The sequence below is a fragment of the Molothrus aeneus genome, chromosome W, assembly GCF_037042795.1.
Source record: "Molothrus aeneus isolate 106 chromosome W, BPBGC_Maene_1.0, whole genome shotgun sequence".
Lineage (NCBI taxonomy): Eukaryota > Metazoa > Chordata > Aves > Passeriformes > Icteridae > Molothrus > Molothrus aeneus.
Genome location: NC_089679.1, coordinates 2,854,767 through 2,879,574, shown reverse-complemented (window position 1 = coordinate 2,879,574; position 24,808 = coordinate 2,854,767). Strand labels below are relative to the sequence as shown.

General features: G+C 45.6%; 1 protein-coding gene across 2 annotated transcripts in view; it reads left to right on the top strand.

The window, feature by feature from the left end:
• Nucleotides 1-23,998, top strand: part of LOC136568509 (mothers against decapentaplegic homolog 7-like) — a 38,276-nt gene extending 14,278 nt beyond the window's left edge. For both annotated transcript variants that reach the window (XM_066568515.1, XM_066568516.1), the window contains one exon: nucleotides 22,911-23,998. In XM_066568515.1, coding sequence (XP_066424612.1) covers nucleotides 22,911-23,449 — 539 coding nt within the window. In that variant the 3' untranslated portion in view covers nucleotides 23,450-23,998. The remainder of the gene's footprint in view (nucleotides 1-22,910) is intronic.
• The last annotated feature ends 810 nt before the right edge of the window (nucleotides 23,999-24,808 follow it).

Here is a 24,808-nt window from a genome sequence, read left to right as displayed (position 1 = left end):
CCCCAAGGGCCTCTCTCTGACTCCTCTGCTGCTGCTGCTGCTCTTTCCGACAAGACAAAAAAAAAAAAAAAAAAAAAAAAAAAAAAAAAAAAATTAAATTGAATAAAAAAGGGTGAAAGAGCTGGCAGCAGCTCAGAGGCATTGAGGAGCCAGGGATTGGCTTCAGCCCAAGTTGTTCAATGAAGGGCTGTGGCAAGACATTTCAGAAATTTTCTAATTTTCTCAAAATTGTTTGAAGACTGTCAATGGACCTTTGATAAATATTGATGGACCTTTTTCTGTAGCAAGCCTGTTTCAGGACCAAAAGAAACTTTCAGATATGGCAAAGAGGAACATCTTCAAGCCATGGACTTTTCCTGAAACTCAGCTGCTTGGACTTGAATTTTCTTTGCATTGTTTTTGCATTTTCTTATATTATAGAATTGTTTTAGTAATATGATAGAATTTTATGTTCTACAGGTGAAGAAATTCCCAGTGCATTCCACAGGAGCACTTGAGTGGAGTTTGATTGGCAACAGATAACCTGTCAAGTGTTTGTCTTTTTCTTCGGCATGAGTACAGCAGAGAAAATTACAAACACTTTTTCCTTTTAATTTAACTAAATAAAAAAAGGTGACATGTCGCAGACATCTTTCATGAAAAATCCTTTCTTAGGATTTTTCCTTGTGACAAGCTGCAGTTCAGCAACCAAAGTAAACAATGGTTATCTGCTGCTGTGGAATGCAACAGGTGATTGGTCTCCTGTGGGTGTTTGGATTTCTTGACCACTCATGGCAGAGCTGGCTCTTGCTCTGTCTGAGACACAGATCTTTGTTATTCATTCTTTTCTATTCTTAGCTTAGCTAGCATCTCAAGAAACCTTTTCCTTTCTATTGCTTTTTAGTATAGTCTTAATGTAACATATATCATAAAATAATAAATCAAGCCTTCTGATCATGGAGTCAACATTCTCGTCTCTTCTTCATCCTGAAAACCCTTGTGACCGCAGTCACACTTTTTTTCTTTTTTTTTTTTTTTTTTTTGTTTTGTTTTGGGTTTTTTTGTTTGTTTTGTTTTGAGCATCACAGGGCATTGCACCCTTTCCTTCCCAGCTTCATTGGAGAGATAACCTCTCCTCCCTGCTTACCTAAAAACCTACCATCCTGTCTTGGAAAGGACAAAGTTATCAGGGGTTAGACTAGGAACCTCTCAACTTGCCTTGCACATCATCTGACTGTGGCTGACAGGGAGGAGGGAGCCAGGAGCTTGGAACCAACCCTGGGACTTTTGGCTTGGTGACCCACTCTGGCTCCTTCAGCCTTGTGAAGTTTTTTTAAGGAGGTTCTCACCCTGCAGTGACCCCTCCAGGAACACCCTGGGATAACCCCTGTGCTGCTGTGGAGATGCTGAGGTTATCCTCCTGCCAGCTCCGGGCTCTTCACCAATTAAAATTCCCCCAAAGCAAATAGGACCCATTTAATAATTACTTTTTAAATGCTTTAGGGCCTTTTGAACCTTTCCTAGATACTCCTCTATTATGGGTTTTAAACAGAAATGATGGCAGAGGTGGTGCCCCCCATTAAATGCTGGTTATTTCAATCCATCCCTGTATAGCTCCATTAAATCCATTTTTCTGGATACTGATAGATTTTCCCAACCAAATGGTCCTTTGAGGGCAGCTGACAATAAAATGCAGAAGAAGACCCTACCACCAGCAAGTCCTTCATGATGGGGACTACTTGTGTTTTATCCTGCAACCTGACACTTTTTGGGGAGGAATGAGGATAAAAAGGTGAATTTTGGAGGTTAGGTGTCAATTCAGACCATGCTCTGCTTGCAAAAGCTGTCCCCATGAACATTGGCAACTAGATCATTGGGGACATTTAAAACTCGATGGGACAAAAACACTTGTAGAGAAGCAGCCCCAGGCTGGCAGGGATGTGGGTTGTATCGTTTCCATCTCCACTGTCTGCCAGTGGATATTACTTACCCTAGAGGAACCAGTACCACTAACCACATGCATTTCCCTGCTGCCCGCATGGGAAATGTCTATTTTGAACTGCAGCAGCCAAGATCATAAACCTCCGTGCTGACTTTAAAAAAGATACACCCCATTTTCGAGTGCACATGGAATAAATGGTGTGTAAGGACTCCCTCCCCAGCCCTAATCAGGTGCTTTAGGAGGGTGATGGGCTGGGCAATGGGTAGGTGCCAGGTCCTTCTGCCATCCCCTGCCTGGCCGCCTGCCTACTGTCACAAAGGAGCTTCCTTTCCAGTTTATTTTCAGCACTGAGATATTAACTGCTGAGGCATGGTCTCTGTTCTAACCACCCTCACTTTTTTGCCTAAATTGCTTTGTTTTCACCCCCCATCAGCGTGCCGAACCTGTTGGCTTGGCTTTGATGCTGCCGGGGTACTGGCTGTGAGTCACAGTTGCTGCTGAGGAAGAGGAAAGCACAGAGGAGACAGTGGCCTGATCCTGCATGGGGCTAAGGTCAAGGAAGGGAAGGAGCGCAGCAGCTCCCAGGATTTCTGTTCACTTGCTTTGGATTATTCACTTTGTTCTGTTTGTTTTTTATTGTTTTAACTTCTTTTAATAAAAGCAACATCTTGGATGTTGCCTGCTGCCTCTTTCTCTGCATTTTATTTTATTTTATTTTACTTTATTTTATTTATTTATTTTTAATTTTTTTTTCATTTCTTTTCCTCTTTCTCCTCATCCTCCTTCTAATGCAAGAAAAGAGCTTTTCTGGGAAAGCATTGCCAGAATTTTCCATTCTCATCCAGGGAAGAGTGGGGGCTCACATCCCCTGTACACAGACCTGCTGTGGCAGCCACCCCGGGGGGGGTCTTTGTTGATGGACTCAAGTTGTTGGGTACAAAATTTTTTTCCAGGGGATTTTGTGCTGTTAGGGATGTGACATGGTGCTTGCTAATAGACAGTCCTTCTCTCCCCTTTCTTTTTTCTTTTATCTTTATTTTTCCTGTGTTTTTTCCCTTCCTCTTTCGGGTAGTCATTTAAATGCCTGATGATAACTTTCACCCTGTTAATTAACAGGAAACATTGGGACAAGACAGGAAATTGCATCAGTCTTTTAGGAGAAAAGAGACAAGAAAAAGAAAATACAAGAAAATATAGTTATTAGTGAAAGAAAGTGCTGGGGGAGGAGGAGAAAGAAAAGGAGGAAAAACACATCCCACAGGCCTTGCTTTTCCAAGGGAGTCTGTTCCAGCACTTGATTTTATTTTTATTATGCCAGAAAAATATTTGACTAGCAGGATCACCTTTGCTCCAGCTTCCCAAGGAATCTTTTTTTTTTTTCTCATGCTTTTTCTCAGCTTTCTTTCCTAAACTGTGAGGCTTAGGAAGCTCTTGCCGGGGAGACTAATTTTGGTTTGGCTGCTCAGCCCTTCAAATTGGTCCACACACAGTATCATTATCTTGGTTTTAACTTGCAAGGGGGAAAAAACCCCCCACCCTGTAAGAGCTGTCTCAGTCCTTTTCTACCCTTTTAACCTCTGTATAAAATACTTCCTGGCTTCAGCTCCCCAGTTGGCTTGTGCTGACAATGCCAAAGCACTGTAGGGTGGTTGCAGGTCCTGATGACGCTCTCACTGATGCTCCTCCACGTGCAATGGCGAGTACCCGGCTCTGTGGTGCTTCCTCAACCTCCCTTGGGGATGAAGTAAAATGCCCAGTGGGCTTTTGGTGATGCTTCTCCATGTGCAATGGTGAATACCCGGCTCTGTGCCCCATCCTTGGGGATGAAGTAAGATGCCTGGTGGAGTGCTGGGATTTGGTGAGCTATCTTTGGGGTAAAGTTCTGGCTCCCATGGACTTTCCTGGTTTTTCCCTGAATTCCTGAGCAGGTGGAAAGGCAAATATTGCTATTAAATGAATAATTCAGAAGCACTTGGGCTGTTAAGCCTTGTTGCAAATATGTACCTATATGTGTACCTAATGAATGAGACTATGGATGGTTATATATTCAGCAAAATCTATTCAGCCTATATATATATATAAATATATTCAATATATATAATATATAGGTATATTCTATATATAATGAATATATAATATATATTTTATATAGGTTGAATATATTAAATATATTCACTATATATTGAAAATATTTTCTATTTTTATAGAATTCTATATAATACATACAAAGGTTGAATAGATTTTGTTTGTAGAGCTGCCAAATCTGCATCAATAAGAGTTTGCTTTGTGTTGGAGAAACTCAGGTGTTGGGAAGGTGGTGGAAGTTCAAACATCCTTCAGTTTTACAACCAGTGAAGTTGGCTCTGGATCTAATGATTTTAAGTGATGGAAAGCAATGGGTTGAATTTATGGATACTAAAAATTCCTGGGGATCACTGCCAGTGATGCAAAGTAATACGAGAGGGGTTGTATGTCTGCATGTTGGTGTGCAAGGTGAGATTTTGAGTAGAAAAGCAGGAGAAATGACAAAATAGTTGAGAAATTAAACCATAAGATGAGATCCTACTTGCCCACACAGGACAGCTGCCAATGACCCTGTGGCTGGGCTCTGGCAGTACCTTCCCAGGCAAAGAGGACAGAGTAAATAACTCCATAAAATCATCCTTTGAGTGGGAATAAAATAACAGGAGTTTTATTTGGAAAAAGAGTTGGGACCCTGAAGTTACATCACTGTGTTTGAACTGATGACATGAAGCCTTGACTTACCTGAGATGTTGCACTAAGGTTATTTTCTGGAGCAGCCAGTGTGATTGGTGCTGGGTTTGCTGAAGGGTGGTGCTGAGCCCCAGATTCCCTGGGGCTTTTTCCCCGCAGGATGATGTTGCTGGGTGTTGGTGACACCCCAAATTACCTGATCTTTGCCCCCATGTGTCCTGGTTTAGGGCAAATTTGGGGGAAAACCTCCAAAAGGGGGCCCCTCCAGAAAGCAAACCCACACGGCCCCTCCCCCCAACTGGTTCAGGAAAGATTCCTCAGAGACAAGTGGAAAGAACCTGTTTATTTAACAGGCAAAGCACCCCCCAGCACACAAAATGAACAATACCGGATGACACCACTCTTTCACCGCTCTGAAAAAGATGACAAATTCAGAAAGTCTTTCTTGGGAGTGGTCACTCTTTTATCAGTCCCTCCAGTGCTGGGGGCAGCTGCTGCAGCCACAAGGTGCAAACTTGGTGTTTCCCAGGTCCCAGTCTGGAGCAGGTTCGAGTAGTCCCAAAAAAGGGAAAGGAAAAACAGTCCAAGGAAAAATTTGGGCTGCTTAGCTAAACTAAGTAATGAGCAGAAGCAAAAAGCAAGAGCAAAGCAGGAGCAAAGCAGAAGCAAGAGCAAGATCAAAATCAAAGCAAAAAGCCAAGCAAAAAGCAAAAGCAGCACTATGTACTGCCCCATCTCTGTGTCCCGCCAGCTGTGGGGGAGCAGGCTAATAACAAAACCAAAAGAAAACATTCGGTCTTCAGAGCCAGTCTTGAAGGCACAGAACATAATATCCAGCATAAACAGAACACACAGATGGGGATACAAGCATCATAATGTCACCCTAGGACACCATGGGAGGATGCTGCTTGTTCTCAGTGGTGCCACCCTGGCTGGCAGTGGCACAGTCTATGGCTGGGTCACACCTCAGCTGCTGCACCCAAAAGTGGGGTGGGATGAGCCACAAAGAGCTTTTTGGGTTGTTTTTTTTCTTTCTTAATCTGTGTGCTGCCCACCTGCCCTGATTTATAGCCCAGGGCAAACCTCTGCCGGCCTCCATCTGCAAAAAGAGGGTGCCAGCTCTGACGGAGCATCAGGAGGGTTAATTAGTTAATTAATGTAATATTCTCTATAATTGCTACATGTTATTAATCCAGAGCAAAGTGAGAGGCAAGGGGAGGGATGTGTGCGTGGTCAAGCTTGTGAACTCCATCCAAACACTGTCCATTCTGTCTGTCCATCCCTTGCTTTCTCCCTACCTGGGTAGGGGCTGATGCTGTTTGTCCATTGGTCCATCCCTGGGTAGCAACCCTGTCTGTACACCAGCGTGCTTCACTGCTTGATTTTAGGAATAGGTGTGATTAAATTATAAAGTCAAACAAGTAATTATTAACTTTTTCAGTCTGCATGCTTTCTCCAGTCTGGCACTAGGTGGTTTTTTTCCCCTAAGTAAGCCCTGGCCCTGCATCGACAGGGTATTAGGTTGTAAAGAAAGCCAGGAGGAATGAAGGGAAGAAAGGAGGGAGGGAGGGAGGGAGGGAGAAGGGGGTGGCAGGGAGACCTTTTCATCAGATTCATGACTGGAATTTATTGGCAGGAATGCAGTAAATGCTCCAAATGCCAGCCTAATAAAGCCTCTTATTTGGCCTTATCATAATGCAGAGCACTAGGGCTCAGGAGCTCAGTCCCTGGGTAGGGACCGGGTGCCCGAAGCTAGCTCGCTCATGCCAAGACCGCAGGGCTACCATCTAGCAAGCATGGTGATTATCAGCTCTATAGTGATTGCAAGCTCTCAGGATTTCAGCTCTGCTTGCTAGGTAGTGGTGCCCTGGGCTTGAGGCTGCAGCAGACGGAGAGAGAGGAGAAGGAGAAGGCGCAGGCTGTTCCACGAAGATGGCTTTATTTGGGGAGGTCCGTGAAGGGTCTCTGCTCTTCTTCTTTCTCCCCTAATGGGGTACAGTATGCTTCTTTTATAGGGTTGGAAAGGATCCAAGCTTGACCAATGGGTAAGGGGTTAACATGACATTGCCTTATAGGGTTACAGAGATAGGTTAGGGGGTAGAGGACAGGGAAACAGGAATTTTCTTTTTCTGTTTCAGCATTCCTATTGTTCATATCCTCCATGGTGCTTTTCCTAAATCTATGGGGTTTACTACAATGGACCTGTTGGAGCAAGTCCAGAAGAGGCCATGAAGGTAATCACAGGGCTGAAGCACCTCTCCTAAGACAGGCTGGGAGAGTTGGAGTTGTTCAGCCTGGAGAAGAGAAGGCTCTGGGGAAACTTTAAAGTACCTTCCAGTACCTAAAGGGGCTACAAGAGAGCTGAAGAGGGACTTTTGTCTGGGGCATGGAGTGACAGGACAAGGGGGAATGCCTTCAAACTGACAGAGAGCAGGGTTAGATTAGATATTGGGAAGAAATTCTTGATTGTGAGGGTGGTGAGGTACTGGCACGGGTTGCCCAGACAGGTGATAGACACCCGCTCACCATAAGTGTTCAAGTCCAGGTTGGATGGGGCTTTGAGCAACCTGGTCTAGAGGAAGGTGTCCCTGCCCATAGCAGGGGGTTGGAACTAGATGATTTTTATGTTTCCTTTCAACCCAAACCATTCTAGGATGCTATGATCTCCTTGCTGCCCCAGGAGCTCCCGTCTGGGTCCTGGCCCTTCTAGGACAGGTCCATAAGACCAATCTACTTTTGGTGCTATGATTTCTTGGTGGACATCTACAGTAATTTATCTGTTGCCTTTACCTGTTCATGCTGGATTATTGGTTGTGTGTGCAATGCCACCTCCACAAGTGGCCAAGGTGAGGGTACCACAAAACCTGAGCATCCTGATTTAGTGGAAGGTGTCCTTGCTCATGGTAGAGGGGTTTGACTAGATGGCCTTTAAAGGTCCCTTCCAACCCAAACCATTCAATGGTTCTATGAAAATTAAAGACTTTTGTTAGCAATTATGGGTAGATGATACCATGGTGAGTGTTGTATCAGGGTGGTTGTTTGGTGGGAAATCCAGCCCTAGAGATCCAGAGGAATGAAGGAGAAGAGAGGGTGAGATGGTGAGAAGTTTAGAAAGGGCATGAGAAGGTGCTTTGGGTCAAAGTTGTGCTCTTAAAAAAATCCATAAATGCATATATATATATATATATAAATTCATAGTTTGAAACACTTTTGCAATTGGATAATTTAATTTGTGTCTAATCCTAATATCACTGAGGAAAGATCCAATTACAGACATTTAAAAACCTTATCAGCAACACAGTTCTATTCCCATTTTCAGTGACAAGTTATTATTGCAGATATCAATGATGATTTAGACAGCTCTTGACTTGATTGGCTGGGAGTAGTCCCAGCAGGTGAGACAGCTCACTGTGTGCTAAACTTGATGTTTTCTCTCAAGGTCCTTGATTACAGGAAAACCTTTAGCTATGTCAAAACAAAACAAGCAAAACAAAAGATATCCAGCTTACCTCCCCTCTACATTCATGAACTTGGCACTTGGCACCAGGACAAGGCTGAGAGCTGAGAACTGAACAGGACCTGTGTTAGCTTATTATTATTATTATTATTATTATTATTATTATTATTATTATTATTATTATTATTATTATTATTATTATTACATTTTGATAAAATGCTTTGGTTTTTCCTGAATGAAAGAAAAAGAACTTTTTCTTTCCAAACTCCTAATAAAACTGGTGGAGCTTGGGAAAAAAAGTACAGATGACATGGTTTCATCATCTTAAAAGTGTTCATGTGTCAAGGAGAAAAGCCATACCAGAATTTTTCTGCCCCTTCCAATTTATGGGAGATGTGTCCTCCTGCCACAGCTTGGGAGAACCAAGCATTGAGCTATTACTGATAAATTTGAGTGTTTCCATGGTGTGAATCTCCCACACTCACCTTCATCTGGACTTTCTTGATTTCAGCAGCTTTTAATACTTTTTGTGGTTATTGCTTTGGTGTCTCATCCTCCAGGATTTCTGTATGGATGTAGCAGTTTCTGCAGCATCTCTGCCCAGAGCAGGATGATGCTCCAAGCCCACAGGCAGCACGAGCACGCTCAACGCTAGAGAAATCCTGACTGTGGCCTTTTATTGAGTGATTTTGGGCAGGATTTGATGTTCATAAAAGTTGAGGCAGGTGGTGGGAAGCCTCACAACCTCTTGTGTATTAGGAAATAACTGGTCAAGTCAGGTCAGCCACTCAGGAAAATTCAGGAGGGTATAAAACATATGGGAAAAAAATTGAATAATGTGGTTGTGCTGGGGCATCACTGGTGATGAACATCTGCACCAAATTTCCAAGCAATGTTACCCCAAAGACTTTGGGGGCATCAAGTTATTGCCTTGATTTCTCCACTCTGTGCTGAACTGAGCTCTGCTGCGGATGGCCATTCTCTGTAGACCCAATTATGAGTGATCGATACAACTAATTCCCTAAATTCCTGAGAGCAGAGTCACTTTTCTTTCAGTCCCTTTCCTTTTTTTTTTTTTTGTCATCTCAAAATAAGCTTGCACAATATGCTGAGGGGAGCCTGCTGGAGCCCTGAGGGAGCTTTTGCAGGAACGTGGGGAAGGTGTATCACCTTTGGAAAAAGGGGCAGATAACTCAGGAAGTGTTAGTGTTTAAGGATGTCATTAGGTCATGCAGAAGGGAAATTAGAGAGACAAAAGCTCAATTAAAACTTTATCTGGCCTCTTCTGTAGAGGATAATAAAAAGTGTTTTTATCAATACATTAATAACAAAAGGAGGGCCAAGGAAAACCTCCATTCTTTATTGGACACAGGGGAAATATAGTTACCAAAGATGAGGAAAAGGCTGAGGTAATTAACACCTTCTTTGTCTCAGTCTTCAACAGTAAGACCAGTTATCCTCAGAACAACCAGCCCACTGAACTGGTAGACAGGGATGGGGAGCAGAATAGACCCCCTGCAATCCAGGAGGAAGCAGTTAGAGACCTGCTGGGCCACTTAGATGCTCACAAGTCTATGGGACAAGATGGGATCCATCCTAGGGTGATGAGGGAGCTTGCAGAAGAGCTCACCAAGCCACTCTTCATAATTTATCATCAGTCCTGGCTGACCAGGGAGGTCCCAGATGACTGGAAGCTGGCCAATGTGATGCCCATCCATAAGAAGGGCCAGAAGGAGGATCCAAGAAACTACAGGCCTGTCAGCCTGACCTCAGTGCTGGTTATGGAGCAGATCATTCTGAGTGTGATCACATAGCACCTACAGGACAACCAAGGGAACAGGCCCAGCCAGTGTGGATTTAGGAAGGGCAGGTCCTGCTTCACCAACTTGATCTCCTTTTATGACCAGGTGGATGAAGGTAAGGCTGTGGATGTTGTCTACCTGGACTTCAGCAAAGCCGTTTCCCATATCATACTCCTGGAAAAGCTGTCAGCCCTCGACTTGGACAGGGGTACTCTTCGCTGGATTAAGAACTGGCTGGACAGCCGGGCCCAGAGAGTGGTGGTGAATGGTGCCACATCCAGTTGGCAGCCAGTCACTAGCAGTGCCCCCTAAGGGATCAGTGTTGGGCCCAGTACAGTTTAATATCTTTATTGATGATCTGGATGAGGGGATCGAATCTACCATTAGCAAATTTGTGGATGACACCAAGTTGGAAGAGGGTGTCAATCTGCTGGAGGGTAGGAAGGCCCTGCAGAGGGACCTGGATAGATGGGCTGAGACCAAGAGCATGAGGTTTAAGAAGACCAAGTGCCATGTCCTACACTTCAGCCACAATAGTTCCATGCAGTGCTACAGGCTGGGGGCAGAATGGCTGGGAAGTGGCTCAGTGGAAAAGGACCTGGGGGTGCTGTTTGACAGCTGGCTGAACATGAGCCAGCGTGTGTTCATGTTGTCAAGAAGGCCAATGGCCTTCTGGCTTTTATCAGAGATAGTGTGGTCAGCAGAACCAGGGAAGTGATTGTCCCCCTGTACTCGGCACTGGTGATGCCACGCTTTGAGTGCTGTGTCCAGTTTTGGGCCCCTCACTACAAAAAAGGCATTGAGGTGCTAGAGTGGGTCCGGAGGAGTGCAGCAAGGCTGGTGAAGAGTCCGGAGCACAAGTCCTATGAGGAGCAGCTGAGGGAGCTGGGGGTGTTTGATCTGGAGAAAAGGAGGATCAGAGGGAACCTTATCATTCTCTACAACTCCCTGAAAGGAGATTATAGCCAGATGGGCATCAGCCTCTTCTCCCAGGCAACTAGAAACCAGAAGAGAGGACATAGCCTCAAGCTGTGCCAGGGGATGTTTAGGTTGGATATTATAATGAAATTATTCACAGTGAGGGTGATAGGTATTGGAATGGGCTGTCCAGGGAGGTGATGGAGTCAGCATCCTTGGAAGTGTTTAAGGAAAGACTGGATATGACACTCAGTGCCATGGTCTAGTTGACATGGTGGTGTTCGGTTATAGGGTGGACTCGATGATCTCAGAGGTCTTTTCCAACCTAATTGATTCTGTGAAACCATGGAAAATCTTAATAACCTAGTGATAGCAGCAAATGGAGGGATGCTTAATAATGAAATAATAGTGCAGATGTTTATAGCATTAAACATTATCAGTTTGCTGGAATATAGGAACACTCCCTGTTTGCTGTGAGTTTTCCAGGCATTTAGAAAGGGATGTGTTTGCTCCAAGGAGCTTGTAAAACACAATGTTTTTAACTCAAACGAGAATCCCAAAGCATTGAGTGATGTGGCTGTGAATTTCCTAGGATCTGGGTTTTTTGTAAGAGTTGGCAGCAGACAGAGTGGGAGTTGGATAGTGGGTCACTGCCATGACTCCAGGTTGCACAGGAGGAACACAATGGGGTGTTTTGAGGCAAAATCCATCTATCTGCTTCATTTGCCCAGATCCATACTCATTGCCACTAAAAAAGCCTTTTGGGGAAAAAAATGTCCATCACTGTAGGAAGCATCTCTGCATAATTTTTTTCTTCCTCTCCTGCCTCTGCTGCCCAAATGATGCTACTGGCTTTTCCCAGTGGATGCCAGAATCACGGAGGCAGGGAAGCTCTGCTGGGGTCCAAACAACCATGAAAAGCATCTTTGGTAGCAGGGAGGCCTGAGCCTACTTATCCAAGCTCAACCCTTATATTCTCATGTCTTTTTGACTAGACATCCAGTCAACAGCCGAAGTCCACAAATGAAAGAGGCTCTGGCGTATTTATACTGTGTGCTGGTATCGTCTCCTAAAAAAAATATCCTGGATTACCTAAGATTCATCCTTGAGGTCTGGTCACCCCATATAATTGAAAAACCTAGTGGAATTCATTCAGCCCTCCATAAAGGTCTGTTCATTCATTGCCAAGGCAGTTGTTTTTTTGTGGTTTGGGGTTTTGTTTTTTTTTTTTTTTTTAATGTTCTGACAATTAAATAACTCTTTGTAAGCAGCAATGAGCTACTTGTTAAGTGGTCTTCACTAATGCAAGCACAAATATCAAGTGAAAAAGGCTTCCCCCCCTGCTGCCTCCTGAAAGGGATGCTTTTATGTCCAAATAAATAAAAACCTATAAGAATTTCAGTATGTTCAATGTGTAGCAGGCAGGTGGAGGGAGGGAAGTGATGGCTGGTTGAGATGAGGATGTATAAAGGAGCATTCTCCCCCTGTATTCAGTAGTATCCCCTCTATGGACTGAGGGGCATCCCCCCAAATTCCTCTATCTCCTGAGCATTACCCTCCTTAATGGGTGGAGGAAACACTATGCTGGGCATGTTTCTTGACCAACTGGGGGCACCCCATTTGGGTTAGGAGAGAGGTAACTCAAACCACCCACCTTATTCCCCTTCATTCCCTTGAGTGGTGCTAGATTTCAGCAGGATATAAAATTATTGGCAACAAAGTCTTGGGAGGCACTGAAAAGGGGAGATGGAAGGACAAACTGGGGTGCACCTTGATGAATGCTGTCCCAGGGACCACCTTCCCACTGCCGGAACTCCCATCCCCACTTTCACCCTGGAGGGAGGGTCCCTATTATGGGGCATACACAACCAGGCCCATTTTTAGTAGCTGCCTCCAGCAACTGGAGAAATATTTCCCCCACTGGGATAGAAATGAGGAAATTAAAAGTGTGTGGCTGAGTTTTGTTTTTGTTCTCTTAAAAGCACAGTGCAGGGCTTGAAACACAACTCAGAGACAGAAGAAAAATGCCTGCACTGGGGAAATGGGCTTTTTAATACCAAAAAATAAAGAAAATGGGGCAGCCAACATGTTCCTGCCATTGCTTATGTTGGGCAAAGGGGTTTGGGGGTCCACAAAAAGAGCTTTGGGGTGCTGGGTTACCCACTATTCCCATTACCATATCTGCTCCCATGCTGCAGGGGATTATTTTGGTAGCACTCACTAGCATACCAAGCTTCCAAGCTTGATTTTTTTTTATTAAATGCAATTACAGAGACGAATAGTTCCCAGGTCTTAACATGACTACCAAGGCTGGAACGAATTACCTGCTGAGCAGTGCCAGGCTTTTAGGGATCCTTCATGAGGAAAAGGGGCTTTTCACATTCCCTCCCCCCCCCCAACTTGGATTTTTCCTGCTACATTGTATCCCTGCTTCTTGCACAGGATAGCTATGCGCAAGGAAGTAAAAAAAAAAAGCTACATGAATGAATTTCGGGGGGCGTTAGGCCATTTTTGTTAAGAAGTATGAGATTTTTGGTCCCCACCATCTCTCAGTGCTTCCCACAAGTTGGGGTGTCATCCAATGTCTCCATCCTCTCCACCACCCAGGCTCTGACTACAGGTAGGGAAAAGCCCTGTGAACTAGAGTAGGTGAGTCCTTGCCCCCTCTGGTCCCATGGGGTGACCTTCTGTAGAGAACTTTTTGGATAATTGGTTAGCTGAGAAAGGACATTTCGATGTGATACCAATGGATAAGGATAGGGGAAACAAGCTGGGAACTGAGCAACCAGTGTCCAATCACTGACAAAGGTCACAGTGACCTTCTCTGAAACGGGAAGACCGGGGAGAAAATCGCTTGCCAGAAAATGTAGTTATCTTAGGTAGAAAAGTTAGAAGAATGCAAACATAGAAGCAAAATAATTGTTAGAAGATAGAAGTAGGTGTGGTTGATCTAAGTGTGCTTTAACCAATAATGAGCTCAGCTTTTGCAATATGTATAAGCTTCATTAACACCAATATAAATATGTGTGGGTGTCGCAGACATCTTTCATGAAAAATCCTTTCTTAGGATTTTTCCTTGTGACAAGCTGCAGTTCAGCAACCAAAGTAAACAATGGTTATCTGCTGCTGTGGAATGCAACAGGTGATTGGTCTCCTGTGGGTGTTTGGATTTCTTGACCACTCATGGCAGAGCTGGCTCTTGCTCTGTCTGAGACACAGATCCTTGTTATTCATTCTTTTCTATTCTTAGCTTAGCTAGCTGCTGAAGAAACTTTTCCTTTCTATTGCTTTTTAGTATAGTCTTAATGTAACATATATCATAAAATAATAAATCAAGCCTTCTGATCATGGAGTCAACATTCTCGTCTCTTCTTCATCCTGAAAACCCTTGTGACCACAGTCACAATTGGTGACCCCCGACTGAGGAGGACAATCATCACTTGGTGAGACCACCAGAGGAGCATTGCTGCACTGGGTAAACCCTGAATGTGTGGCATTGATGGTTGCTTCACAAGTGACCACAGAAGTGGATTCTAGCCAGGAGCTGAAGAACTGAAGATCCGAATTTGGACAGAGTTCACAGCAAGGCTGACCACAAAGAGAACCTTCTGAAAAGCCTCCAGGAAGATGTTCGGAAAGCTCAGCAGAACCGTGCAGATAGCCAGAGAGTCCTGGACACTGTCACAAGGTACTGTTGGTTTTTCCCCTCCTAAAGATGAGGCCATTCGCAGTTTGTGGCTGCTCATCTGGAGGACTCCTCCCCTAGAGGATGAGGTTCCATTCTCCCCTTCAGAGGAGAAACTTATTGCCCTCAGGCAAAAATGGGGTGAAGAGGACAGAATTCTCCTGTTGGAGGCAGATCTCTATGAGTTTTTTCGATGGGCAAAGCTCTTTGGTTTTTTTACGAATGTGCTATATGCCCTCGATATGTTTGTCTGGGAGTGTATGGGCTCCATTTTCCAATTCTTTTTATACCGGGGGTTCGGATGCCCCTCGATTTATCCAACCTTTTTGAAGCTCTTTCTAGTCTTGAAACGGAGAGCAGCTGTTTTTCCCTGGATTGCTAACTGCAAGGGCAAAGCCCCGTTCCCCCCAATTCCGGGGGAAGACCCTTTGGAGGGGGACGCTCTGCTGCTTTCCAGCCCCCCCGAACCACAGTGGGGGGGCGAAGTTTCGCCCGCAGCCGAAGTTTTTTTTACCGCGTCTTCGGAGCATGCTCAGACGGAGCCGTTTGTTCCCCCCTCCCGTTGCTCTCAGGGGGGATGGGAGTGGGCGGCGCTGCCCCGGCCAGCGCCACGGGCACCGCCCCAACCCGCCCCGCGGGTGCGGGCGGTTCCCCGCGCGGCCCGTCCCGCGGCCGCCCCTCCGGGGGAGCCTGTGGGCGCTCCGGCCGCAGTTCCGCCGGCTTCCCTGCCTGCATCTATCTCAGAGACACCGCTTCCCGCGGCTGCGCCGATGTTGCTGGGCAACAGCGATCCACCGCTCCCCCCGGCCGTCCCGCCGCCTTCTGCGACTGCGGTTCCGCGGCCGATGTCAGAGTCCGGCGCAGAAGAAGCTGCCGACCCCGTGCCGCCCCCGCCGCCTCCCCAGGCGGCCCCGCTGCCCGCCCCTGCGGGGACTCCGTTCTCCATGTCCGCGTCAGAGGCTGCCTTGGAGCCGGCGGCAGCAGCAGAGGCGCCTCCTGCATCCAGCGTGACTTCCTCCCCGAGTTTTTCGGGTTGTCCCGGGGCTGCCCCTACGGGGGGAGCTGGGACAGGGGAAGAGGGCGTCAGCCTGTCCTTCCGTGGAGGAGGCATGGCCCGACAGCTGGCTGTGGGCGCAGCGCGACTGCCTGTTTTCAAGATCAGCATTCTTGGCGGGTTGGGGGGTGTTTGGTCCGGGTTTTCCCCCTGGGAGATGCGAATGTCTCTACCGCCCCTCGCGCGCCCCAGCGGCGAGGGGGAGCTGGGTCCCGAAAGTTCTGCCCCTGGTCCCCAGCCCAGAGGGGGTGGCGGTGGTGCCGTGAGGCAGATGGGAGGAACACCTGGTGCATTTGCATTGCAGAGGCAGAGGGCACAGCAGGAAGCGAGCATCGCTTGTCTGCTGTGGGGAAAGGACATCCCCAGACCCGAGACGAAGTTTCTCGGGACAGCTTCTGTCTTCCCATTGCCGGCATGCCTCGGTGATTTTGGGGAAAGGAAGCGTTTGGTCACCCCTTCTGCCATTGTACTGGCAGCAGGGTGCGGGTCTGTGCCAATGCAGAGCCTGCCTCGGGGGGCTGGGCCTGGGCTGTCTGGCTTGGTTGCTTGGGCCAGGGCCACCTCCCAGCCTCCTGTTGAGTTTGGGGGCTTTGCTTCCCCCTTCTGGTCCTGGGCCACCTTTCAGTGGGCCAGGTCTGGGGTTCCTGATCCTTCCACATGGGCCAGGGCCCCCAAGGGCCTCTCTCTGACTCCTCTGCTGCTGCTGCTGCTCTTTCCGACAAGACAAAAAAAAAAAAAAAAAAAAAAAAAAAAAAAAAAAAAAATTAAATTGAATAAAAAAGGGTGAAAGAGCTGGCAGCAGCTCAGAGGCATTGAGGAGCCAGGGATTGGCTTCAGCCCAAGTTGTTCAATGAAGGGCTGTGGCAAGACATTTCAGAAATTTTCTAATTTTCTCAAAATTGTTTGAAGACTGTCAATGGACCTTTGATAAATATTGATGGACCTTTTTCTGTAGCAAGCCTGTTTCAGGACCAAAAGAAACTTTCAGATATGGCAAAGAGGAACATCTTCAAGCCATGGACTTTTCCTGAAACTCAGCTGCTTGGACTTGAATTTTCTTTGCATTGTTTTTGCATTTTCTTATATTATAGAATTGTTTTAGTAATATGATAGAATTTTATGTTCTACGGGTGAAGAAATTCCCAGTGCATTCCACAGGAGCACTTGAGTGGAGTTTGATTGGCAACAGATAACCTGTCAAGTGTTTGTCTTTTTCTTCGGCATGAGTACAGCAGAGAAAATTACAAACACTTTTTCCTTTTAATTTAGCTAAATAAAAAAAGGTGACATGTCGCAGACATCTTTCATGAAAAATCCTTTCTTAGGATTTTTCCTTGTGACAAGCTGCAGTTCAGCAACCAAAGTAAACAATGGTTATCTGCTGCTGTGGAATGCAACAGGTGATTGGTCTCCTGTGGGTGTTTGGATTTCTTGACCACTCATGGCAGAGCTGGCTCTTGCTCTGTCTGAGACACAGATCCTTGTTATTCATTCTTTTCTATTCTTAGCTTAGCTAGCTGCTGAAGAAACTTTTCCTTTCTATTGCTTTTTAGTATAGTCTTAATGTAACATATATCATAAAATAATAAATCAAGCCTTCTGATCATGGAGTCAACATTCTCGTCTCTTCTTCATCCTGAAAACCCTTGTGACCACAGTCACATGTGGGGTTTCAATAAACTTGGGGATTTGCTATTCATCGCATATGGTGTGTCGCATTTCTCCCGCCGTATCACGACAAATGGTGACCCCGGACGTTCTTCTTCGGGACTAGCCACGGTCGGCGGCGTGAGAGGTGTTCAGGTCCTATCTGCAGCCGAGGACGGCAAAAGCACCGCTGAAAAAGGGAAGGTGCGAAGGCCCCGGGTGACCTGATAGCAGAGCCCGGCTGATACATGCTGCCGAAGCTGGAAAAGGGCTGCAAGAAGCGCGCTATTATCGTTAACATGGATAAAGACAGGCAAGCAGCATATGATTTATTTACTGACTTTTTACGAAGGCGTCAGGTTAAGGGTATAGATTTACAGAAAGAGCTCCCTGGGTTGTTAGCTTATGGGTGTGCACAGGGGCTTTTTCGTAATCCGCACACGGTGCATGAATTGTCGGAGTGGCGTATATTTGGGGATAAGCTGTGGCAGGCAGTCATAGATGATGATAAGACCGCGAGAAAGTTGGGAAAGTTATGGCGTGTCGTGCATGCTGAATTCTTGAAATACCAGGCAGAGGAAAGAGCTGCCCAGCAGACTAGTGCAGCCCATGAAAGAAACAGGAGTTACGGAGACTGGTTTGGCTCCCCGCCGATACAAGCTCCTGCTCTAAACAGCAGCTCCCTGCAGCTATCGGCTCCTGCTTCGGGCAGCAGCTCCCCCCCCGCGTACTCCAGCCGTGCCGTCCGCGCCGCCTGTCCCGGTGTTAAACCCTACACCTCCTCCGCCTCCTCCCGCTCCGGACCCGCGCCCTCTGCCTCCCCGCCGCAGCGCACAGCCCGCAGCCGCCCCGCCGGAGGGGCTCGTGCCGGCCCCGGCCCTGGGCGACTTAACAGCTGCAGCGCGGCCGCCTCCCGTCCCGCTCCGCTCCGCAGCCGCCCCGCCCCCGAGCCGAGGGGGGGGCGGCAGGACGGGCCTCCCAACCCCCGTGGGGAAGCAGGCTCTGGGGAGTCCGCCCGCCCCGCGGCTGCCCGGCGCGGTTCTGCTTCCTGGCCACCAGCCGCCGCGCCCGGACACAAGCAGCAGCGGCCAGTAACCCTGCTGTCTATTCACCCGGAAAAGGTTCCAACTGGGGTAAAATGACCGCTCATTATTGATGGGTTACCTATGGGAGCTTTGCTTTTAGGACGTTCCTCAGCTACAATGATGGGATTATTTGTTTTACCTAACCTGGCTATGTTGCCAAGGGACTGGCCACTTTTGATTATTGATCTGAAGGACTGCTTCTTTACTATTGCTCTTCATCCTTGAGACACTGCAGCAGATATTGGACTGTGTTACACAAGGCAGTGTTCGGAGACGTGACCTTGATCTCACTATACAGCTGACAGTTTGGTGTGGACCAAAATTTTTACTGGGTGCACTTACTCAGCATAACAGAAAAACGGGGGAGACATGGGCCTTGGAATGGATATCTCCTCCACTTCAACAACATAAAACCCTTCTTCAGAAAATTGAGATTTTAGCTGATTTGCTCAAAAAGGGTCGTGATAGGACAATGGGGTTGGATTCAATGCCCAAAAAGATCACTAAAGCCCTTATCAGATGCTATAACTGCCTACACTGATGCAGGAAGAAAATCCAAAACTGCTGCAGTGACCTGGCGAGAAAAGGGACAATGGCATCATCACATACTCCGAGCTACTGAGGTGGACACTTTACAAATGATGGAGCTATTGGCTGTTGTATGGGCCATGATGCATTTCTCTGGACCTCTTAACATTGTAACAGATTCTTTGTATGTTGCAGGAGTGTGTGAGCGAATAGAGGATGCCTCCATAAAAGAGGTTCAGAACAAGAAGTTACATGAGCTGTTTATGCAACTGCAGAGAGCAATTAAGCTAAGAAAGCATTCTTTTTGTGTTATCCATATCAGAAGTCACAAATGGGATATTGGTCTGGGAGAAGGTAACATGCGAGCAGATAAATTAGTCTCAATCACACAAGCAACTCCGATTCCCAAACAAACCATAGCCAGAGAGGCACACTCCATGTTCCACCAGAATGCAAAGGGCCTCCATAGAGAATTTCAGATATCTATGGAGGAGGCTCGGACAATAGTCAAAGCCTGTCCTATATGCAGTCATCATAATGGAGGCTGTGGCTTAGGTCTGGGAGTTTACCCGAGAGGGCTGAGCACAAATGAGACCTGGCAAATGGACGTCACACATGTGGCAGAGTTTGGGAGGTTGAAGTATGTACATGTTACCATAGACACTTACAGTCATTTTATATGGGCCACAGCACAGACCGGTGAAAAAGCAGGGCAGGTAGAGAGACATCTCAGCAGTTGTTTTGCAGTAATGGGAGTGCCACAGCGCATCAAGACAGATAATGGGCCTGCTTACTGTAGCAAAAGAATAAAGCAGTTTCTGCAAACGTGGGGAATAGAGCACATAACAGGCATCCCCAATTCTCCTACAGGACAAGCGATTGTTGAGAGACCAAATGGTACCTTGAAAAGATATCTGAATAAATATAGGGATACCAGAAAGCCACAAGAGAGATTGTTAAAGTGCTTGTTTGTCTTGAACCACCTGTGTGTTTTTGGGGAAAATAAGGTTCCTGCTGTGATTCGTCACTATGTACATGAAACAGATGGTGTAAAGAAAGATGTATGGGTGAGATACAGGGATCCCAAAACAGGACAATGGCAAGGTCCTGCTAAGGTGTTATATTGGGGCCGCGGATATCTTTGTGTTTCTACTCCTACAGGACCTTTGTGGGTACCTGCTAAGTGGACCCGAGCAGCTGTGTTTGATGGAACATCTCGACCGGCTGAGCGAAGGGGATCGTCAGCGGGTGGAGACGAAGCTGCTGATCATCCTTCGACCGATACTTCTCAAACTGAAAGGACAGTGTGATGCTGCCATCGATCGAGCAGTTGATCGGTGCAAATCTCTTGATAATATATTAAGCTTGTATTCGATGCTTTCTGAGTTGGAATTTGAGGGGCCTAGGAATTTAGCTTGTATTAAGTGTCAAGATAGACGTTGTACTGCATGGGTACTGTTTTTTGTGGAGGTTGTCAGGAGACTAAGTGGGTGCACCAAACTCGATTACCTGAGTTGTGGTGTGAAAGGTGTGGCTTCTATTGGCGGTTTAACTCTTGGCAGAGGGATCTTACATCTTTCACAGGACTGCCTGGTTTCCAAGGGTTACAATTGTATGAGTCCCCAGAACAGAAGATTCTCGCGTGGTTTAGGTGGGAAATACAACATTTAGTCAGACGTATTCTGGGGATATCTCGGTCCTGTATTTTGCAGACTAAGTGTGGTAGAAATATTCCTCTGGCACAGGCGAACGTGATAGGTCCTATTTTGGTGGGTCAGGATCCCAACCAAGTGTGGGAGGATTGTCTGAAAAGCTTAAAGGGGCTGAAGCTAAGGAGAAAGAGACGTTCTTAAGAGTTTGTGACAGGCATGATGGCCGAGTGGCCCAAAAGGGTGCCTGAGAAAATCAAGGTGGGATGGAAACTTTATGTTGTTGCCTTATCAATTTTTGCTTCTTTTGGGGACAGTGTAGACCATCAGGCATGGGCCCCTCCTCAGCCCAAAACTAACATATGGGTCACCCTGGCAAACCTAACTAAACAGGAGACCATTTGCCTGTCACTGTCTTCTCCTGGCAATCCTTTCACAACTTGTTTGGTTGGATTACCAGCAGATCCCTGGCCGTGCCCTTTACATGTGCCAACTTGCAAGGCCAGCAATGCTAGGATGAGTGTGGACAATTGGGATCAATGGATTTCCCGCTTTCCTCTAGCACCACAGGAGCCCCAAGAGTTAGAGTTGTTAGGGTCAGTGATGGCAGATGCATGCATTCATTTTAACCATAGAAGCCTGCTGTCAGTCAAGAACCACTCTAATGTTGTGACTTCTAGCATGGCTGTCTACCGGAATGCATCGGCCTGGTGCAATTATACAACGAAGAGAGTGTCAGTCTCATCCAATGACCCTATTCAATTGCCAGCAGGATATTTCCTAATATGTGGAGACCGTGCTTGGGCCGGTATCCCGTCAATGCTGCACGGGGGACCATGTACACTTGGACGACTGTCTCTACTTACACCTAACATGTCCATGATACTAAACATGAGCCGCCGCCATCGTAGAGGCAAACGAATGGCTCATGCATTTGCAGCAGACTGCCGGGACGATGTAAAGTTTTGGTCCCCAGCGGCCATAGTTGCAGCATCTTTCTTAACTCCAGGGGTATCAGAGCAGGTGCTCATGCTATTTTAAATAAGTTAGGGTGTTGGCTTGCTAAACAAACAAATGCAACTTCTTTAGCAATTTCCAGTCTTTTGCTTGATGTAGATTCTATTCGCCATGCGACGCTTCAAAATAGAGCTGCAATTGATTTTCTCTTACTTGCACAAGGCCATGGTTGTGATGAATTTGAGGGCATGTGTTGCATGAATCTCTCTGATCATGCACAATCTGTACACTCACAGCTCACTGAGTTACGGAGGTTAACTGGGAATTTACAGGTGGAATCAGGCCTTGGTATTGATGGATGGCTCAAATCTTTAAACTTAGGATCATGGTTACGTTCTATTGTTAAGATTAGCATTGTAGTAGCTATTGTAGCTTTGCTGTTAGTATTAGTTTTGCCTTGTTTTTGTATATGCTTACAGAATATGGTGCGAAAGATGATAACTACCACATTTAATCAAACCATGCTTGTTCAACAGAAAAACAGGGGAGATGTAGAGAGCTTTTTGGATAATTGGTTAGCTGAGAAAGGACATTTCGATGTGATACCGATGGATAAGGATAGGGGAAACAAGCTGGGAACTGAGCAACCAGTGTCCAATCACTGACAAAGGTCACAGTGACCTTCTCTGAAACGGGAAGACGGGGGAGAAAATCGCTTGCCAGAAAATGTAGTTATCTTAGGTAGAAAAGTTAGAAGAATGCAAACATAGAAGCAAAATAATTGTTAGAAGATAGAAGTAGGTGTGGTTGATCTAAGTGTGCTTTAACCAATAATGAGCTCAGCTTTTGCAATATGTATAAGCTTCATTAACACCAATATAAATATGTGTGGGGTTTCAATAAACTTCGGGATTTGCTATTCATCGCATATGGTGTGTCGCATTTCTCCCGCCGTATCACGACAACCTTCAATGTGGTTTTCTTAGCAGCACCTCATTTCCTCATTTTTTCTCAGCATCTGTGTCGAGTAGATAGTTATTTATGGAAGTGGATCCACTATCTGGTGAGTGAAAATAAGGACATTTAGGGTGTTTGGTCTTGGTAAATGCAGCTGGCTAGAGCATCTCATCTCTCCTAGTGCCACTGAAGGTGGTCCTGGTGATGGTTTGAGTGAGGGTGACTGCACCATGGATGCTGCTGGTAGGTCTCAAGCCACTTTTGAAGGTAGACATGGTGATTTAAGACTCATAATTCTAACTAGAATTAGGTGCTGAAATGACACAGGAATTCCCCAAATCTGGGTCAACTTAAATGGTCCTAATAACATTGCTTTTGGAAATGGTGGTGTGCCATGGGTGTTGGTGTGTACGTGGAGAGTGTCATGAACACATTGGTAGGCAATGACCTGCCAGCATTGTGTCACTTTTGGGTTGTATTACCCCTTTTGGTGCTAAATTTCTGTTTTTCTTCCTTTTTTTCTCCTGTTCTGTAGATTCCCAAGTTCTTCAGGAGCCAGGGGATCGGTCACATTGGTGTGTGGTGGCATACTGGGAAGAGAAGACACGCGTGGGTCGGCTGTACTCTGTCCAAGAGCCCTCCCTGGATATCTTCTATGATCTACCTCAGGGGAATGGTTTCTGCCTCGGACAGCTCAACTCAGAAAACAAAAGCCAACTGGTGCAGAAGGTCCGCGGCAAGATCGGCTACGGCATCCAGCTCACCAGGGAAGTGGATGGAGTGTGGGTGTACAACCGCAGCAGTTACCCCATCTTCATCAAGTCAGCCACACTGGACAACCCCGACTCCAGGATGTTGCTGGTTCACAAAGTGTTTCCAGGTTTTTCCATCAAGGCTTTTGACTATGAGAAGGCGTACAGCTTGCAGAGACCAAATGACCATGAGTTCATGCAGCAGCCATGGACAGGATTTACGGTTCAGATCAGCTTTGTGAAAGGCTGGGGCCAATGCTACACTAGACAGTTCATCAGCAGTTGCCCATGCTGGTTGGAGGTTATTTTAAATAACCGATAATTCAAGACAGAGTGGACTCAAGGCATTTATATTACTTTGCTGCTAATATTTCCTTCTGAGTGCTTTCTATTCATGCAAACTTTCTGGTTTTGTTTTGTTTAGTTTGTATGTCCCCCCCCCCTTTGTTTTGAGAAAAATCTTTGGAAATATTTGTTTTGTGCTTTGGGGTAGTTTGATAAACCTAGTTTTTTAAAGTATAAATGACCAATAACTCAGAAGGGTGAGAAAAGGGTGTGGCTCACATATGATAATTATTTCATGCCTCTGAAAGGATTATCCTATGTGATCAATTGATTCAGAAGCCACTTGCTATATGTTACAGTTCCTTCTCTTGGATAAAAGAACAAGATACTTGTATTTTTTATGCACCACCTTCCCATCCCTGGTGATGGTGACGCCAAGACCTCTTCCCCAGCAGTGCTAACCCCACATTGTTGCCAAAGAATGGTGCAAAATCTTCCCAACCAGGTCTTTACCCATCCTTTTTAATTTTTATTTTTTCTTGTTGCTGAGTTGGCACCTTGTCACTGTGTTTATTCTTCCACTGTTTTTTTTTTTTTTTGTATGGTCATGAATTGATGCAAGGGGAGAAAATAATAGCAGAGAAACCTCTTGCATGGACCGCACTTTATCATTTGAGCTGATATAAAGCAACAGAAGCCTAAGCCTAAAAAAACCAAAACAAAGCAAAACCAACAAAACAAATAAAAAACAAATGGGAAGAAAAAAGAAAAAGTGTTGACAATAGTTGGTCTGTTGTAACTTCTTAGATCAGGTTATCCCAGTAACATTCAATTTGAAAATGCAGTTGTGCTTTCATTTCTTCTTGAAATCATACACTAGTATGATACTTTTGCACTCTTCTTAGCTCAATGAGCATGTTTAGACCTTAACATAAGCTATTTTTCTATATATAAAGGTTTAAATGAACAAGAGAGCATTCTCATTGGAACTTTAGCACTGTAGTGCTTTGGAAATACACACAAAAAAAGGACTCCTTAAGACCCCCTGAGATTTATTAAAGAAAAAATGCATTTTATGTTATATATAAATATATTATTACTTGCAAATATAAAGACGTTTTATAAGCACCATTATTTATGTATTGTGCAATGTGTATAAATGAGAAAAAAAAAGAAATATGCACTTTGCTTTGATATAAATGCAATTAACAAATGCTAAATTAAAAAAAAAAAAAGAGCATGAAATTGCTGGGTTTTTCTATGGGTGTTATCATCCAGATGAATGTTTTTTTCTAAAGGAGCTTATGTTCCATTAAAAAATAAAAATGTACACTTGATCCCAGGCTGTGCCAAGTGTCTCTTTTAGTGGCAGGGATGAGGCAGGCAGGAGAGATGC